The sequence below is a fragment of the Triticum aestivum genome, chromosome 7A (assembly GCF_018294505.1).
Source record: "Triticum aestivum cultivar Chinese Spring chromosome 7A, IWGSC CS RefSeq v2.1, whole genome shotgun sequence".
NCBI classification, from domain to species: Eukaryota; Viridiplantae; Streptophyta; class Magnoliopsida; order Poales; family Poaceae; genus Triticum; species Triticum aestivum.
The window spans coordinates 23,085,743-23,105,921 of NC_057812.1; the positions used below are offsets into that span (position 1 = coordinate 23,085,743).

The following is a 20,179-nucleotide window of genomic DNA, read 5'->3' on the forward strand; positions in this document are numbered from 1 at the left end:
CAAACTATACACGCCTTTGATACAATAGTAATACGTACGTACCTAAAGCCCCCGACATGGCAAGCCCCCCAATCCCGCAGATGCCTGTTGTTGGAGCTCCACGCTTTGCCTCCGGACGCCTTGACGCGCGCACTCTCGTCCGCCCGCTCCAGCTGTATCCACTCCTCATCAAGCTCAAAATTTTTCCAAAGGAGAAAAATACAATGCGCATGACGCGATTAATCTCACCTTTGGTCCTCTCAAAACGGGATGGCACCATAGGCACGGCATAACACGGCGCGGGAGTCGCCGCAGTTGGCCACCAGGATGCTACCGCGGACCAGAAGCGCCACCACGGCAGTGCACCCCATGACGGGCCATCCCGATTCCGACAACCCCATCCCTAGTGCGTCCGCCCGCTCGAAGCTCCGGTTCAGCACCGCCTCCCACGCATGACACTCCGCCTCTTCTTCATTTTCCGGGCCGGCGAGCTCCTCCACCAAGATGGCGTGCATCTGTTCCCTGCACAGGGCTGACAGCTGCACCGCCACGTACCAAGCAAATCAAACGTGTAAGGTAGGGTGCACATGTGTCGAGTACTCGACCTGGATATGGCGTGGAAGGTTCGTAGTCTGGCCAAGTGAACCAACGACTAGGTGAGGAGAGGGGAGGTTACCTTGGGGTCGCCCTGGCCGTCGAAGAAGGCGAAGAAGTGCATGGGCGAGCCGTCGGCCTAGGCGCAGAAGAACCCGCACAGCCCCTTGTCCGCTGTTGACCTGAACGCCAATGGGCCACATGCGCCACACAGCTCATGCCGTCGCCTCAGCGGGCTGTGTAGGAGAGTCGCCACCGTGCGGGAGCTCTCCCCTTCCTCTGGACCCGTGACGTAGCCCTCCAACTGCTCCGAGGATGCATGGTACCCGGACAAGAGAGGTGAGGACTGGAACTCACCTTCCTCCAACTCCACGGCAGGGTTGGCTCCCGACTCGCCGGCGGCGCTGGCCATAACTACAGAGTACAGAGCACGGATCGACCACGCGAAGGGGCGAGCAGGTTGAGCACAATGCCTGCGGGCTACGGCTCAGCAAAGCCTTCGCTACCAAGCAATCTGCGGGGAAGAAACAGGCGCGGAAGAGGAGGAGGAAGACTGAAGCACTCTCTACTTTATCCTATTTTTCGTACTAGTGATCAATGCAATTTTGTGTATGAATCGGGGCTATAGGTGGCAGGCATCGGACAAGCGTCTTTCTTATCCATATTACTAGTCTTAATTAATTAATGTTTCTCCATTTTTAATGTTTCATTATTTCCTCCTATTTTATGGTCAATCTCAAATGATACTATATTTCCAACTCAAAAATGAAAAATACGATCTTTCATTTATTATTTCTCCTATTGATTCTTAGATTATTTTCTCATATTTTTGTGCCGCTGACACGTCATGAGTTCTTCTGCATCTTCTTCCTTTTAACGTTTCATTATTTGCTTCTTTCTTTTCTCTTTCTCAGACAATATCTTCTATTTATTGTTGATAATTTGCTTATTGTTGTCCCATGTACTAGAAGATAGTGAGAGATCCAAATTCAGAGACATTATGTCACCCACGTCCCATCCTCACCCCGAAGGTGTGTCTAGCATCATCGGAAGGCATATGAGAGTAGTCTTCGTCGGATCTCTCAAGATCCTGTCGGTGCATGTCTTCGATGGATCTGTTTGGATCTAGTGTTCGTTCGATTTCGGTCATTGTTGCGTGCTTTACAGTACCTGACGCTGACTCGGCCCGACCTGCAGTACGCTGTTCAGCAGGTGTGCCTCCACATGCACGCCCCGCGTGACTCCCACTGGACCTTGGTGAAGCGTATTCTCCGTTATATACGTGGCACCATGTCCTTGGGACTCACCCTGACGGCCTCCGCCTCCACCGACCTCGTGGCCTACTCGGATGCCAACTGGGCTGGCTGCCCCGACACTCGACGCTCCACGTCCGGCTACTGCGTCTACCTTGGGCCCTCCTTGATCTCTTGGTCATCGAAGTAGCAGCCCATGGTCTCCCGCTCCAGCGCCGAGGCAGAGTATCGCGTCGTGGCTAATGCCGTGGCTGAGTGCTCTTGCTCCGTTAGCTGCTCCAGGAGTTGTTTTGTGAGGTTCATAAAGCTACTCTTATCTACTGCGATAACGTCGGCGCGGTCTACCTTTCCGCCAACCCGGTGCACCATCGCCGTACGAAGCATATAGAGCTCGATATTCACTTCGTGCGCGAGCAGGTTGCCCTTGGCCGTGTTCGAGTTCTTCATGTGCCAACGTCGCAACAGTTTGCTGATGTGATGACTAAGGGATTGCCTACTTCTGTCTTCGAGGAGTTTCGGTCCAGTCTCTGTGTCTCTGGCGACGCTTCGACTGCGGGGGGTGTTAAGTTATATTTTGTGTTGCATGTATTACGTGTTGCGGCCCATCTCCTAGTTGTGTATAGTTGAGGTTGAGGCCTACCCTATATTTATATATACGTGCACCAGCACCCCATCAATACTAGGATTATTGTATTGAAAAACATCTCTCTACAGTTGTGTTGATATGTTAATTTACTTATATAAACTATGTGATAAGATTTCTCATGGTGTGTGCATTTTGAAGTTACCTCATCAATATCGGATACTCATATTTGTGCACTTAGGTGTTGTAGTCACTGAGTCAGCAATTACTGACGTGCTCTAAACTGTTAACAAATTTATTCTATGGAGAAAAGTGACAAGTCTAAAACAGAGAATGATCTTTTTGGGTACAAGAGAGTTCTTGTGGATGAAACTCATCTGGCTACTATTGGTCGCCTTCCAGTTATGGTTAATTCAAATTTATCTTGGTTGCATGAACTCAGGGAAAGTGACTGCCTTTTTTATTCTGGTGGACACTTTTTGATCAGGGGAATGGAGAAGGTATTATTCTACCGCTCTCTCTTAATTTAATTGATGTATCATGTAGTCTGCAGGATGAAGACGAAAAATGTTCTGGCGTGAAGTGTTTTTGCACCACGCTCCTATGGAAAAAAAGTTCATCGTGTATACAAAAAAAAATTCATCATGTATCCAGAAAAGTGTTCATCATGTACTTGAAAAGGTGTTCAACAGATATTTGATAAAGTGTTCAACACATATTTGATAAATATTCATCTTCTATTTGACAAATTGTTCAACACATATTTGATGTTCATCGTGTGCTTCAAAAATGTTTACCGCGTATTTCAAAACGTGTGCATAAGAACCAAACAAACTACACGCCTTGATACAGTAGTAATACGTATGTACCTGCCACGTACCATGCAAATAAAATGTGTAAGGTAGGTGTACATGTGTCGAGCACTCGACCTGGATATGGCGTGAAAGGTGTTGTAGTCTGGCCAAGTGAAGCAATGACTAGGTGAGGAGAGGGGAGGTTACCTTGAGGCCGCCGTGGCCGTCGAAGACGGCAAAGAAATGCATGGGCGAGCCGTCGGCCCAGGCGCAGAAGAACGGGCGCAGCCCCTTCTCTGATGCCGACCCAAACACCGTGGGTCACATGGGCCACACAGCCGCTACCGTCACTTCAGCGGGATGCGCATGAGAGCTGCCATCATGCATGCGGGAGCTCTCCTGTAACGTAACCGTCTGACTCCTCCAAGGATGCGTAGTACCCGGACAAGAGGGGTGAGAACTGGACCTCACCTTCCTCCAAGGCCATGGCGGGGTTGGCTCCCGACTCGCCGGCGGCCCTGGCCATAACTACAGAGGAAGACTGGAGCGCTCAGCTGTACTTTCTCCTAATTTTTGTAGAGGAAGACCCAAGCAGCAGAGGAGGAAGACAGGAGCGCTCCTGAAGCAGTTTTGCGTATATAAAGAAACGCACGGATCAAGCACACGTATCTTGAAATATTCACCGTCTACTTAAAAACTGTCCATCACATATTTCTAAAAAAATGTTCATCACATATTTGCAAAAAAACATGTTCATTGCCTATTTCTGAAAGAGAATGTGGATCACATATTTGGTAAAAAGTGTTCTACACATACTTTTGTTTCTTTGTATATTGTACTTTCTCTGTCCCATAATATAAGATGTTTTTTGACACTACACTAGAGTCAAAAAGCGTCTTACATTATGGGACGGAGGGAGTATAAGATAGATATGTACAAAGCCAATGTTAATGCATGGAAACAAAGCATGTATGTATGTATCTAAAGTGTAGGTAACTCTGACCCTGACATCAAGATTTGCTAAATCCTCCACCGGTCTCCTTGATAATCACCTTTTATTCAACGGAACTTTGGTCGGAGATAGAGATTCGTTTGCTTAGTGGCCACCCGCGGGTCGTTAAAAGTTTCTCCACCCGCGGGCCGATCTGAGGCATGCCCGTGCACGCCTGGGTCCGCGAGTTCACGAAGGTACGACGGGTGGTTCGGGCCTGACGTGTGTTCCAGGGATCTGATCTAGGGCGCCGGAATTATTTCGCCGAGGAAAGGCCGGCTGCTTTGGCTGTCCGTCGTCTACGGTGATCTGTGTAACCACTATAGGCCTCATGATATGTGTAAGTTCCCGTTGTTATTTTTTGCTCTTCCATGAGTCTTTCTGAGGTTGCTGTCTGAGATTGATTGTTACCTCTTGTCTGTCCGAGATCGCTCGGCCCATTCCTCATTGCAACGTTTTCGTTGACTCAGGTGGCAAGGTTGTCCCAGTGCCAGGCTTAGACTAGTCACAATGGGAGTAACTTAACTAGTAACATCACACATTTCAATACAAAATTGCTTATGTGGCAGCTAATTAATGAGGAGAGAGGGGTTTGTGGTAACTTAGCTAGTTACTGTAACATCACGCATTTCAAGGCATAATGAGTCTATAGCCTAATAAATGAACTCTTTCATGATACCATTCATATGTTACTACCCACTATGGAGGTAGTAACATAGACTAGTAACATCGGCAAGTTACTACTCTATGTTACTCCCCACTGTGAGCAGTCTTAGGCAGTACTTCTTTCTTTTTGGTCTACCTAGGCGGTACTCCTTCCGTAAATAAATATAAGAGATCTAAACGACTTTTATCTTTTCTTCGGGAGGGAGTACTTGTTGTATGAGTGCGCCTCGGAACAACTTGTATCCAAACCCCACGACATGGCAAGCATTCCCCGTACGCGCAGCTGCCTGTCTGCGGAGGCGCACACTTCTTCTCCCGCCGCCATCCCACCAGCGGCTCCAGCTGCATCTATGCATCAAGCTCAAATTCGTATAGCCAGACCAGACCAAAGGAGAGAAAGGCAATATGCATGAGGCAATTAATCTCACCTTGTGGTTCTTGGAAAGTGGCAAGCCATTACCGGCGCGGCAGAGCACGGCTTGGGAGTCCCCGCAAATGGCAACGCGGATTCTGCTGCGGACCAGGAGCGCCACCACGGCGGTGGGTGGACCCCATGATGGGCCATCCCGATGCGGACTGCCCCATCCCCGGCGTGTCAGCCAGCTGGAAGTTCCGCTTCAGCGCCGCCTCCCACGCACGACGGTCCGCCTCGTCATCCTCTTTCGGATGCTCCTTCTAGTAGGAACTTGCCCCGCCTGCCAGCTCCTCCAAAATATGATGTGCATCTGGTCCTTGCACATGGCCGACCTCTGCGTCACCACATAGCAAGAAAATCAAAGTTGTAGCGGAAAGAGCATGGATGGTGTCGACCACTAGACTTGGAGGTGGTTTGGAAGGTTACCTGGGGTCGACGTGGCCGTCGAAGACGGCAACGAAGTGCATGGGGGATCCGTCGTCCGGGTGCAGCGATACGGTGTCCTCCATACCATTTCGCTGATCGAGTCCCCACTCCAACGTGAACCGGAAATTGAGGGACCACACTGCCGCCGCCGCCACTTCAGTTGGCAGCACCGCAGCAGGGGCACCGGCACCAAACCCAATCCATCCCCTTCCTCAGCGACTTCCAGGTACCCCTCCGACTCTGACGATGCGTTGTACCCGGACGAGGGCAGTGAGGACTGCGCTTCACCTTCCACGGAGGCCACGGCGGGGTCGGCTCCCCACTTGCCGTCGACGGGGACGTTGTTGACCCCGGCGTTGGCCAACTACAGATCGACGATCACGGGAGGCAGCTTATTGATTAGAACGGGCGAGGAGGGAGGGCGCTGAAGCAGCAGAGAATTCGCTACCAAGCAAAACTTGTGGGAAAGAAACGAACACACGAGGGGCGGAGGAAAGCTAGAGATGAAAAAGAATCCGGTCTTTGGGAGTGAACCAGTTTTGTGTAACGGACAAGATGTATGGAATTGTGGCTACGCAGCAGCAGGCGACAGACACTTGTTTATCCATTTATTACTCGTAATTAATTTCTCGTCTTTTTTAATATTTCAGCATCATTATCTTCTACTCCCTCCGTCCTATAATATAAGAGTGTTATTGACACTACTCTACTGTGAAAAATGCTCTTATATTATGAAACGGAGGGAGTATCTTCCATTTATTATCTTCTTTTCTTTTTTGGTGAAAAACTTGATTGCTCATTGATCAAACTGACATAGCCTATGACGCCCTCCCTCCCATGCGGCTCTCGTGTCGCCTACCGGGCGCCTCGGGGGCCATCAGATCTTTCGTCGTGCCGCCTCCCCTCATCCCTCTTCCCTCCCTCGCCGCTACCAGAGACGACCACCGGCAAAGCCCGCGCGGGCGCCGGGGAAGGTGGCGGCGGGGATCTCGGCGCCCGGATCAAAACATATTCACTGCATATTTAAAGAAAGTTATTTGTATTTAAAAAATATTCACCGTGTACTTAAAAATGTTAATCACAAATTTCTGAAAAAGTTTGCATCACATATTTGTCAAAACAGTTATGCATAAAAATGACCATCATCTCCTGCTGAACTTGCACAAGTTCCGACGTCGACCCGAAAGCCATTGGCCATACTGTCGCCGCTGCCGCTTCAGCTCGTAGTTGGGGTGCTGCCAACACATTGGAGACATCTCCTTCCTCGACGTAATTCACAGGACCCTCCGATTATGTGTAGCACCTCGATGTGGTGTGTGGGGACCTCCGTAATTTAGGGATTGCCACTGAACCCTCCGACTATGTGTAGGGACACCACAGAATGTAGTGGGTGTCATTTCTTTGTGAAATTTCACATGTGGGTAGAGTGGTCGACCATGTATGCGAAAAAAAAGTTCAGATTTTTTTTGAAAAAAAAATCAGTATATTTTTTCCCGAATTTACTATTCATAACGGGTGTGTGTGTCGAACCATGCCCCAAACAAAATTCATGTTCATTGAAAATCTTGAAATTTTAAAATTTCTCAAGCTGGGCTGAGGTACGTATTTGGAAAGTGTTAAAAGGAAAGCATCAAAAATGGGAAATGACAGAAATAAAAACCTTTCAGTTTTACGGCATTAATTGGAATTGACAGCACCCAACATGCGTTCAACAGTGAACGGCACGCTCTGCAAAGCTCTCAGCAAACTTCCAAATCCAAAGAAAGAAAGAAACGCAGTAGTGCTGGCTGGCGCGTCCAATTAGTGCACACGACGCCGGCCAGAACACAGCTGCGCGCAGATCAGATCAAAGCCCCGAGGAAATCCTTCCCTTCCCAGTTTCAATATAATCCCGGTTTCCTGTTTCTGATTCAGACCGCCCCCACGCGACGTGATCGACGATGTACAACCTGTGCCAGCAGCGGCGATAGGCGACGCCGGCTTACACCGACCGGGGCGAGGGCCCTGACCACGGGTCAAGGTTCCATTCCACCGTTGCCGTCGGCGGTGCCGAGTTCAGCTCGCCAGAGTCCGGGTCCCGCACGCTCATCCAGGCGCAGGACGTCGCCGCAAGGACAGCCTTGGAGGACATCGCCGCCAGGGAAGCGTTGGAGCACCCCTCGTCACCTCCGCAACTACTGACAGGTGAGTATGTATGCGCCCTAGCTAGCTAGATCTCGTTTTGTTCAAGATTTTAGGGCTCCGGTTAGCGCCAGATGCATGCGCCGTCGCCGCTCCGCCCCTCGGCAGCTACTTTCCGGTGTGTACGTCTGCGCCTTAGCTAGCTAGATCATGTTTTGTTCAAGATCCTAGTTCTCCGGCTAGCGCCAGATATATGCGCCGTCGCTGCTTCTCAGTCAACTACCAAAGCAGACGTGAGACGACTCCTAAGAACCTGATCCGCCACAACTGATGGGGCCTCGTCGTGCTCGACAAGATCCCAGAAGATCGACTTGTAAACAGTACATCCAGACTCTATACATATATGTGGGTTATGTTGCCGGTTGTTTGCAGACCACCATATATATATAAGTGGTGTCAACTGTGAAAATGAAGGTTTAAGCCGTTTTGATTGCTAGCTACTCAGAGAGCGTCTAGTAGAAATGGATAGCTTATTGGCTATTGAAGATTATTCTTTTGTTTTTTCGGTTCTCTTGATTGGCCTTTACTACCTATGTAGTCATATAAATGCCCCTCATGCCAAAAATTGATTTGATTTTTTTACGTCTCTATCATGCCGCTGTGACGTTTTTATTCCTGCCACTGAAAATGCTCATGATGATCGTTCACACATGTTTCTTCTATATTTGTGGTACTCACTAATTTATTTATATATTGCAGAAATCCATCTTTCTTACAAGTCACAGTTACGAAATTATGCTCAAGACCTACAGAAAGATTTACATTTGTATAACACCACTCAGAGTGGTCCGCATCATGAACCTATCTTCAAGTCAACAGTGACCATAGATGGGCCGACATTTGGAAGTCTGCAAGAATATGCTATAAAAAAGGAGGCAGAATCGGCTGCTGCGGAAACTGCCCTAGAAGCAAAAATATCAGAGCAAATGCTTATGGTTTGTTTCATCTACTTTTTTTTATTCTCATGGGAGGCATTTTACTTGCACCGCCTCGCCTCTATATCAGCACTAACATCGTTTGACATTTATATGTATTAGTAGTAAACACATCCATCACCCACCTCGGATTTCAATATTCAAGAACTGAGTAAAAACGGTATTGATACACTCACTTCATTTAGTGAGAGTTGACAAACTGGATCTCTATCAAATGTTCAGCATAAAAAATAACCCATATACCTCCACACACAAAAAAACCCTGTTCTCTAAAAAATTAACCCAAACTAGCCCTTTTCCTCAATGCCAATCGGTCTGGTGTTCAACTTGGCTAGACTGCTATGACGTTTTGGCTCATTAAAAACCTGTGCCAGAGGTTCAAACGGCACGTAAATGGGCTGGGTATGCCCACCAACTCAAATTTTGCGACGTACATCGGCAAGTGAGTAGCATGTACTTCGATCAGTGAATGCTGATGTACAAAACCCGCATGCGCTGGAGCAATGCCACCACTGGCGTGTTCTTCAGAGCTCACATTCTGAACATGGTTGCCTTGGTCAGCGCCGACAGCAAGGGCACTCCAGCTCGAACAGAAGGAGCTCCCGTAGGAAGCCAGCACAAACATGTCCACTCACACACAGGTCGTCTTGATCCCATGTAGACTGTAGATGAAGCTCCGGTGTGTGCTCTCCGGAGGGGATGCAGCCCCTCGTTAAGTACACCCCGCTTCCTTGGGGAGCCCTCTCAAGCAGTTCTAAAATAAAACTGTACGGGTCCCGCCCATGACATACAGCAGGAGTGTGTTGACCTGTTTTAGGCCGCAGTCACATTGAATCGTTGCCACCACGGTCTAGCTGCATAGTGGATCCTGATGGTAACAAATTTTGTAAGAGGGGGACAGAAACAATCAACTGAAATTTTGCTCACACACATCAGTAGACCAAATTGAGAATTGTCAACTAAAATTGCAATGAAACCCATGGGATAATGCACACTCCATATGAGATGGCACTCAAATTTCACTCATAACATTTTTTGATGATAAACATGCATACAACACATAAACTGATGACAACAGCACATACTACTCAGTAACAGTTTTTTCTATTAAGAATAACAGTCTTCTAGCTAGCAACCACGGAGCCCTCAGCAACTCGCAGAAAAAAATATTGAATCTAACCAGGTCACCCGCAAATGGCATTTCCATCTAAAGTGGCGTTTTCAACAATATGCAGCACAACCTTAGGCTTGTTGTAGGTGTTCTTCCTGTGAATACCGATGCCATAGTTTCAGCATTTTGCCTCTTTTCTTTCTTTTTGAGGAAGGTCGGCCCTCTGTGGACACGTGGTGCTCTTGTGACATTGCTCCAGGCATATACTACAGAAGCGAGTGTGTTTGCTTGCACCGCATCCATCGGCAGCTTTCTCTTCGCACCCTGAATATCATATGGAGGCTTGTCCCTACCGATGGTTGGTCGACCTGGCTTACGCTTTCGTTCTGGAGCCTTTAGAGCGACGAAATTACCAATGTCACTACCTTTAGCGTCGCTCCCACACCCGCTGGAGGGTGCCCTCACTGAATCGGTTCCTTATCTTTCCCCTTGTCTTGATTCAGTCTTCTAGCTCCATTCCATCCCGCAACAGTGGCTATATATAGGTGTCAGTTTAGCCATTGCTGTCTTCAAGATATTTGCACACTCGTATGCACTTGTATTTGCATCTCCCAGCCTTACAACTTCAAGGGCATGGGTCCACATATTTGAGTGTCCGAATGTTATCGAGTTTACACAAATTTTGCCCTGAAGATGTGCCAAGTGGTCTGGCCGCATATCCCTCAATCTTTTGTCCAACGTTTCACAATGAGCTTTGCCTCTATCTAGTTTATACAAGGAAATCGCGGACCTGCAAAACACATAGTTCGTATGCTTAATTATGCTGCTCAACAATTTTTTTGATTTAGCAGGCTTGCAGCAAAAGCCTTGATCATCACAATAAATATTGTTACCTTAACAGTGTGGCAGCGCAGCAAGCCTGTGTGCTCAAAATTACCACACTCACATATCAGTTCCCTGCCCTCCTCAACAACTTCGACTTTGTACACAACCCTGAACCCTGCACCACTGGTCATGTTTTTCTGGATGGTACCGCCACACAAAATAGGTTTTTCCTTTACAGATCTCATCTACCTTGTACTGCCCTGCTTCATATAGGACCTTGCGAAAATGTTCAAACATACCTCGAGTGTAGATTTCTCTAGCGAGCAACTCCAGCAGTGTGTTCATTTTCATTACTGGATATGTCTGCATGCATGGGATGCATTATTAATACTAGCAGGCGGAGGCATGGCGGCATGCCGTGCCTGTGGGGGAGCCTGTCCATGCGATTCCAATGGTTCATTTTATTGAAAGAAAAAAAGGAATAATGAATTGGGAGAGCAGTTGACCTACCATAAGTTTTTATTTATCTAGCAGTTTCATGCAGATCCAACAGATCCTGCACATTTTCGTGGATCATTACAGAAAAGCCTGGCCGTAGCAGTAGCATCACTATATGGGGTAACTTGATGAGACTTTCCTCCACAAGTGCACAGGAAATAGAGCTTTCTGCTGGTGCTCCATAGGTGTCATCACCATCTCCACCACGCCGTCGTGCTGGTTGAGATCCCATCTACTTCGCCTCTCTTGCTTGCTGGATCAAGAAGGAGGAGACGTCATCGAGCCGCACGTGTGCTGAATGCGGAGGTGCCGTCTGTTCGGCACTTGATCGGATTGGATCGTGATTGGATCGCGAAGAGTACGACTACATCAATGCGTTATATACGCTTCCGCTTTCGTTCTACAAGGTATCTAGACACACTCCCCTCTCGTTGCTTTGCATCTCTCCAAGATTAGATGTTGGGTGTTACGTAGGATTTTTTTTTGATTTTCATGTAATGTTCCCCATCATCACTATTTAAAAAAAATAGTTCCTACTAGTTCAAAAGATGAGTTTCAATTTTTATTTTTAAGAAGCCAACCAAGTAACCTGTCTTGGAAGAGATAGGGTGTAGAGGTTGAGAGTGGAAAGAAAGAAACGGATGCGAGAAAGGAGAAAAGACGAGGAAGGTGGGAGGATGAAGAAAAAAAAAATCAGGCGGGAAGCGTTTTTGCGCCACACTCGTATGGAAAAAAAGTTCATCATGTATTTGAAAAATATATCCATTGTGCACTCAAAAAAGTGTTCATCGTGTACTTGAAAAGGTGTTCCACAGATATTTCAAAAAGTGTTCAACACATATTTGAATAAATGTTCATCTTGTATTTGAAGAATGTTCAACACATATTTGAAGTTCATCGTGTATTTAAAAAATGTTAACCGCATTTTCAAAAAATATTCAAAATATATTTCAAAACATATTCACTCCGTATTTAAAGAATGTTCATTTGTATTTCAAAAATATTTACCGTGTACTTGAAAAACTATCCATCGCATATTTCTAAAAAAATGTTCATCACATATTTGGAAAAAAACATGTTCATTGCATACTTCTGAAAAAAATGTGGATCACATATTTATTAAAAAAATCTTTAACACATACTTTCGTTTCTCTGTATATTGTATAAGATAGATATGTACAAAGCCAATGTTAATGCATGGAAACAAAACGTGTACGTATGTATCTAAAGTGTAGGTAAATCTGACCCTGACCCGAAGGTTTGCTAAATCCTCCACCGGTCTCCTTGATAATCACCTTTTATTTAATGGAACTGTGGTCGATCGGAGATAGATATTAGTTTGCTTAGCGGTGGCCCGCGGGTCGTTAAAAGTTTCTCCGCTGTGATCTGGCCCGGGGCCGATCTGAGGCATGCATGCCCGTGCACTCCTTGGTCCGCGAGTTCACGAACGTACGACGGGTGGTTCGAGCCTGACGTGTGTTCCCAGGGATCTGATCTGGGGCGCCGGAATTATTTCGCCGAGGAATGGCCGGCCGCTTTGGCTGTCTGTTGTCTATGATGATCTGTGTAGCAGAGGTGGCGTTTCTAGAGAGAACCGTGTCCACTCTAGGCCTCGTGATATGTGTAAGCTCCCGTTGTTATTTTTTGCTCTTCCGTGAGTCTTACTGAGGTCGCTGTCTGAGATTGATTGTTGTCTCTTGTCTGTCTTAAGTCGCTCGGCCCGTTCCTGATGGCAACGTTCTCTGACTGAGGTCGCATGGTCGTCCAATGGCAGGCTTAGGCAGTACTTCTTTCTTTTTGGCCTACCTAAGTTGTACTCCTTCCGTAAATAAATACAAGAGATCTAAACAACTTTTATCTTTTCTTCCAGAGGGAGTACTTGTTGTATGAGTGCGCCTCGGAACAACTTATATCCAAACCCCACGACATGACAAGCATTCCCCGTACACGCAGCTGCCCGTCTGCCGAGGCGCACACTTCCTCTCCCGCCGCCGTCCCAACAAGCAGCTCCAGCTGCATCTATGCATGAAGCTCAAATTCGTATAGCCAGACGAGATCAAAGGAGAGAAAGGCAATATGCATGAGGCAATTAATCTCACCTTGTGGTTCTCGGAGAGTGGCTAGGCGTTTCCGGCACGGCAGAGGATTCTGGCACGCACCAGGAGCTCCACCACGGCGGTGGGTGGACCCCATGATGGGCCATCTCGATGCCGACTGCCCCATCCACAGCGCATCCGCCCGCTCGAAGCTCCACTTCAGCGCCGCCTCCCACACAAGACGCTCCGCCTCGTCCTCCTTTTCCGGGGGCTCCTTCGGGTAGGCTGTTACCGTGCCCGCCGGCTCGTCCGCAAGTATGACGTCCATCTGTTACCGCAAGTATGACGTCCATCTGTTACCTGCACAGGGCCGACATTGCACCTTGACGTAGCAAGCAAATCAAAGGTGTAGTGGAAAATACGTGGACAGTGTCGACCACTAGACCCGGAGGTGGCTTGGAATGTTAACTGGGGGTCGGCATGGCCGTCGAAGACGGCAAAGAAGTGCATGGGGGAGCCGTCGGCCCGGGAGTAGCGATATGGTGTGCTCCATACCCTTTCGTGGATCCATTCCCCACTCCGATGCGAACCGGAAAGAGAGGGACCACACTGCCGCAGCCGCCGCTTCAGCTGGCAGCACTGCAACAGGGCCGCCAGCACCACACCCGATCCATGCCCTTCCTCGGTGCCTGCCAGGTACCCCTCCAACTCCGATGATGCATTGTACCTGGACGAGGGCGGTGGGGACTGTGCCTTGCCTCCCACGGAGGCCACGGCGGGGTCGGCTCCCCACTCGCCGGCGGCGGGGACATTGTTGACACCGGCGTTGGCCATAACTACAGATCGACGATCACGGGAGGGAGCATATTGATTAGAACGGGCGAGGGCCCTGAAGAAGTAGATAATTCAATACCAAGCAAAACTTGTGGGAAAGAAACGAACACACAAGGGGCGGAAGAAAGCTGTAGGATGAAGAAGAAAAGAAATCCAGTCTTTGTGAGGGAACCAGTTTTGTTGAACAGACATGATGTATGGAATTGTGGCTACGCGGCAGCGTGCGATAGTCATGTGTTTATCCATTTATTACTCGTAATTAATTTCTCCTCTTTTGTAATATTTCGAACAATTTTTTTCAACTAGATGATACCCCGCGCGTTGCTCCGGAAACCTTGTTAAAAATTTGTATAATAGGTGCTACAAAATGAACTAAAACTAAAGCAACACAAACATTAATTTTAAACATTAAAAACATGAAGCATGTAGCAAAATAATATATAAAAAGTGCAAAACCTCTAAATTATAGTACTATATATAAATGCTATTTCTTGCAAAAGAGAAACATTAACTACATAGGTATTCTCTCAGCATTCAACACATGTTGTCGATGACAATAACAAAAAAAAGTCAACACACATACTGTTAGAGTTAGTGTAAGTGCATCTAGTGCCAGCTCTAGTTGGTTTTGGAGTATTGACGACAAAACTAGTTGAGGGACTAATGTGTTTGTGAGAATTGCAGGATAACACAGGTAGAAGTCCCTCATTGATTCGGTTTTTCTACCAGAGATGACCCCTAAAAATGTATGAAGACATTGATGTCAGATGACCTCTCAGAGCTTTACAAGACAGACCCTGAAGAGGATTACAATCAGCGCAAAACACGAATCCAATGGATTCGACGCTATTGGGCAGAACAGTGGTTCAAGTACAGATTTGTGACAAAGGAATATGCTGAAAAGAATGCCATCAAGCGACCATGGGGAGACATCCTCTACAAAAATCTTCAACCCAGGACCAGAGATGAAGCCATTGCTCAAGGCTTCTATCCCTGCATGGTCCGTGGGCCACAGCCTGCAGATGCACACCCATCGTCACTACTATGGTGCCGTGACGACAATCTGTTCAAGCGCAACTTCCAGTTTGCCACGAAATCAGCGAAGCAGAACAAGAAGTCTTTTGGATTAGACTTCAACCCTGGTCCTTCTGCTCCAAGGGCTGACGGCACACGCGATGCGGAACCCAATGTCGTCGGTCCTTTCTACAACTTTGCAGGACTCATCACCCATATCTTGGTTCAAGGGATAGCCGTGAATGAGCCTGCAGCTGACGCTGAATCAGATGAAGCGCCTGCAGCGCCAACGCCAAAGAAGTTGAACAAGCCCAAAGCTTCAAAGCCTGCCCCTTCACCAAAAATCTTAAGGGCGAAGCCACTGGCAACTGCACCTCCTGAAGACAGTGTGCAGTCCGAAGATTTATCACGCATCTCCAAGCCCCAAAAGGCCAAGATGCCTCTGACACACACCGGCCAAGAGCTAACAGCTGCTGCCATTCTGCGCAATGATGACATTGATCTGTCAAGTGATGAAGATCTTGCAGATGACGCTCTTGAGCAACTCATCAAGAGCAAAGAAGAAGCCGAAATCTTCAACGATCTGCCTCTCTTTGATGTAACCATCATCCACAACTTCATTGACGAGTGGTTTGACACGCCAAACATCAGCTTTGATGATCTGCAGCTACCCATTGGCCTCAGTGTCGCCTTCCAAGGCGCCATTGCTTCAGAGTTAGCCATCGCCCATCGCGTTGTTGAACTGAAGCAGAAGATTGACTATGAGAAATCTCAGTTCAAGAAGCATATGGCCAAGCTCAATGTGCAAGAAGTGAAGAACTTCAAGATCATGATGAACGAGCTCAAGGAAGCCTTTCTGAAGAAACATGCAGAAGCTCAAGGTTCGCGTGAGCGCATGAAGGCTCTGGCTGACAGATGTGTGCAAAATTACAATGAGGCTGAGAAGCGCAAGGCCCTTGGGCGTCCTGGCATCGATCCCAGGATGGCTGCCAAGAAGAAGAAGAAGCCCGCTATGGCTGAACCTGAAGCACCAAGGCAGGAAGCAGATCCCATTGTCTTCCCAACTAGCATTGACTGGCCTGAAGCAAAAGGCCAGGTCAACCGCTTCAGAACTGAAGAAGACCAGGACTACTGAGGCTGAAGCAAGGAAGAGAAAACATTCTGAAGCCTCTGCTACTGCCCCCGCCAAGAAGAAAAGAAAGACCAAGCAGGAACGGGCTGCTCCCACAGAGCCCTTGATTGTTGAATCCATTTCCATGGTTCACCCCGACGCTGATCCACAAGACCGTCAACTGACTGTCCATGAGCCTGCTTTCTCAGAGGCTCATGAAGCTGAAGACATTGGTCACCATGACCATGTTGAAGATGATGCAGTCCTTCCTCAGCTAGAGCACCAACAGGTATCATCGCCTGTGCTAACGCACCGCAAACGCATAAGCATTGGTCGTCCACTGACGCCAATTACACAGGATGCTTCATGGGCTGATCGCCCACAAGAGGAAGAAGACTCTGAGGCCCAGCGAACACCAACTCCACAGGCGTCGCCTGCGTTGCGCCGTCTTCGCAAAGGTCCAAGGCCTCAAGTCTCTGCTGAAGACAATCCGGCTGCATCAGCCGCGGAAGAAGAAGTTCCACAAGCTGCTAACCCCCTGTCCTATCAAGAAGCAGTTCTCGAGTAGAACATGCTTGTGACCGACCCTCCAGCTCGTCAAGTGGTGGATGAAAAATCTTGAGGCTGCCACAACCACCAATGAAGCTAATGTGGAGCGCTCCCCACCAAAAGCATCAGAAGACAGTGTAGCCACTGATCCTGACACTTCTGTTCCTGAGTCTGCTGCCGGTCCTCAATTCGACTATCATGTTGAGCACAGGCCTCAGGTCCAGAAGCCAATCCCAAGATTTCCAAGGTTCCCAGGTCCTGCATCAGCACCTGGCTCCTTCAATATCAATGGCTTCAGGGCAGACAACACATTCTTCAATAGCTCCAGGAACCCCTACTCAAGAGAAAGGATATCATCTGATCGGTTCTGGTGGTATCCTCAGCGAAGCTATTACTCATGCATTCTGTACAACCAAGGTCGCATCTTCCCACACAAGCGCCTTGACATTGAAGCTATAGCTGGTCTGCCCTGTCTGGAAGAAACTTTGGATTGCTTCAAGGAAGTTGGACTGCTGCCGTTCGTTACTGACCAAGAGCATTGGAATGAAGAGCTGCTGCTCCAATTTTATGCCACACTTTACATTCGAGGGTATAACAGAGATCCAAAGACTTGGGTCCTGGAGTGGATGACTGGAAACGTTCATCACGAAGCCAAAGCCTTTGACATCATTGAGCTCACTGGCTTGCCCACTCCTGGCGATCTTTATGAGCATGGCTGTCAGCTTCACAGTGAAACTGTTGAGAGCATCTTTCAAAAGACTGAACCCAATATGAGTCAGATGCTCAGTATGATGAAGCCATTGCCCCAAGATGCTACATATCCCACGGAGTTCTTTGTTGAAGACCTTGATTATCTGCCCAAGACCATTTATCATATCATAAGGCGAACTCTCTGGCCAATCAAAGGACATTCTCCCCATGCCAAGCTGGAAGGTGCAATGAAGACTTTGGTCTTCTATATTCTTCATGGAAAATGCTTCAATACATAGGATTTCTTCATTCGCCAACTTGCTGCATCTGGCTCTGATCTGTTTGGTTTGAAGTTCTACGCCCCTTGGGTGATGCGGCTGATCAAACTCCACTCTGCTATCTCATATCAGCCATCTCCCCACAATCATCGGATCTTTTTGCCTGATGTGGATATGTCTATTGAAGCCATATATCCTGAGCCTACCAAGGAACCTCTAAGTCTTCAGAATGCAGAGCATCAAAATTTCTCTCAGAATGTTGAAGGCGTTGAAGCAGTAACACGTGTGTATCCTTTGGCTGTCACTACCCGTGCACCGCATCCTGCTCTTATTGAAGCCACTGATAGCACCATTGCTCAACGACCCAAGAAGCGCACTCATGTTCTCAATGACCGAGAGCTTCTGGTGGCCCTTCATCAGAAACAGGATAGGCATCATGACTGGCTAAAGCGTCAAATGTAAAGCCTCTTGATGGATGTTAATCGCATTCGCAATCTTGCCACGAAGAACGCCTTTGTTGCTCATGAAACATCTCGACGCACATGGAAAGGGCTGATGCTGCTGTGTTCTGAAGAAGATCTGCAAGAGGATGGCTTCACTGAGCGCTTCAAGTTTGGCTCCACACCTCCTCGCAGAGCTGTGCTGCGACGAACTCCATCACTTGAAGACTCTGAGTTCTCTTCCTCTGCTGCAACTGTGAATGCCAGAGTGATCGAGGATGAAGACTATGCTACTTCACCGCCACCTCCTTCAGCACGCTTCGACTCTGCTCCAAGCTCTTCTGCACCGCCAAACACCACCAACGACCCTGCTGCTTCACCTACTCCTCATGGGAATGAGTAGATGCTCTATGTCTTCAAACCATTTTGGTCCTTACTAACAAAAGGGGGAGAAGCATATGAGTTTGATAGTCTTCAAGCGGGTCCATATGGGCGGGTGCTTTATATTTTGTTTCGTGCTTACAACTCTCGTTTTGCTACATTTGGTTCTTTGAGTTGTAACACTTAAACTCGATGGTCATCTGCTACTTATTTGCCACCTTGTGTTGCGATGATAAATTCCGCATGTGCGACGATAAATTCCGCACTTAGATCATTCTGCAGACGTCCATTTTCCATTATGCATGTCATTATCTTCACATACTTTCTCATGCATAGTGGATTGTCATCACAAGTTGAAGTGGATCTCCACAAGTACAACCTGCCATGTGCATTTGCATTCCAAAAGCAAATTACTTAGATGCACATCTTCAGGGGGAGCCCTTGCAACTTATGAAGACAATTTCTTATCCTTTACAATTTCACAGATTATATTCCCCGTTGAAAACTTGAACTAGTTTGTCATCAATCACCAAAACGGGGGAGATTGTAAGTGCATCTAGTGCCACCCCTAGTTGGTTTTGGAGTATTGACGACAAACCTAGTTGAGGGACTAATGTGTTTGTGAGAATTGCAGGATAACACAGGTAGAAGTCCCTCATTGATTCGGTTTTCCTACCAGAGATGACCCCTAAAAATGTATGAAGACATTGATGTCAAAGGTGGTATATGAAGATATTCACATTGAAGACTATGACAAGAGAAGACACCGCATGAAGCCTATGGAGCTCGAAGACTTAGATCTTTCGTAATTCTTTTTCTTCTGTGTTGAGTCATAGCAACCACCGTACTGTTAAGTGGGGTCCAAGAGAACCAGTCAGAATGACTGAAGTGATGCTTAAACAAAAACCTATGTCTTCGAGTGAAGACTATGAGAGCAAATCTTGTCCAGAGTCGGACAAGTCAGCTTTGCTTGTAGCCCAAGTAAAGTTGCCGTGTGAGTTTAAAATCTGACCGTTGGAACACGTGTCAGTTCCTTACTGACCCAGGGTCATTTCGGAAAAATCAGGTCGGGTTGCCTAGTGGCTATAAATAGCCCACCCCCTACAACCATAAACGGTTGGCTGCTCAGATTCAGAGTACGGCTTTTGTCCTTTGAGAGCAACCCACCTCGAAGCCTTTGAGAGAGAATTCCTTGCGAGGATAAAGCCCTAACCACGCAGAGCCAAAGAGAATTAGGCATCACTTAAGTCTTCTTGTCTGAGTGATCTGAAGACTTATTACACTTGAGGACTGTGCATCCTCCAGCCGGTTAGGCATCGCATTCTGAGGATCCAAGAGACATTGTGGATTGCCGATGAACGAAGTCTGTAAAGGTTTGGGAGTCTACCTTGAAGACTTACAAGAGTGATTGGGCGAGGTCTGTGTGACCTTAGCTCAAGGGGAATACGGTGAGGACTGGGTGTCCTGAGCTGCGTGTTCAGGACTGTGTGTCCTTTGGTTTAAATACCTAGCCGCCCTAACCAGATGTACAGTTGTCACAGCAACTGGAACTGGTCCAACAAATCTTTGTCTTCAACGAGTCACTGGTTTCATCC

At 47.6% G+C, this 20,179-nt stretch overlaps 1 protein-coding gene across 1 annotated transcript; it reads right to left on the minus strand.

Moving 5' to 3' along the window:
• Positions 1–239: 239 nt before the first annotated feature.
• On the minus strand, positions 240–3,729 carry LOC123152864 (probable protein phosphatase 2C 37). Its single transcript, XM_044572265.1, has 3 exons — positions 3,615–3,729; positions 3,411–3,499; positions 240–518 (listed from the first exon to the last, which is right to left on the minus strand). Exons 1-3 carry the CDS (start codon positions 3,727–3,729, stop codon positions 240–242), a joined length of 483 nt encoding a protein of 160 aa, XP_044428200.1.
• Between the last annotated feature and the right edge of the window lie 16,450 nt (positions 3,730–20,179).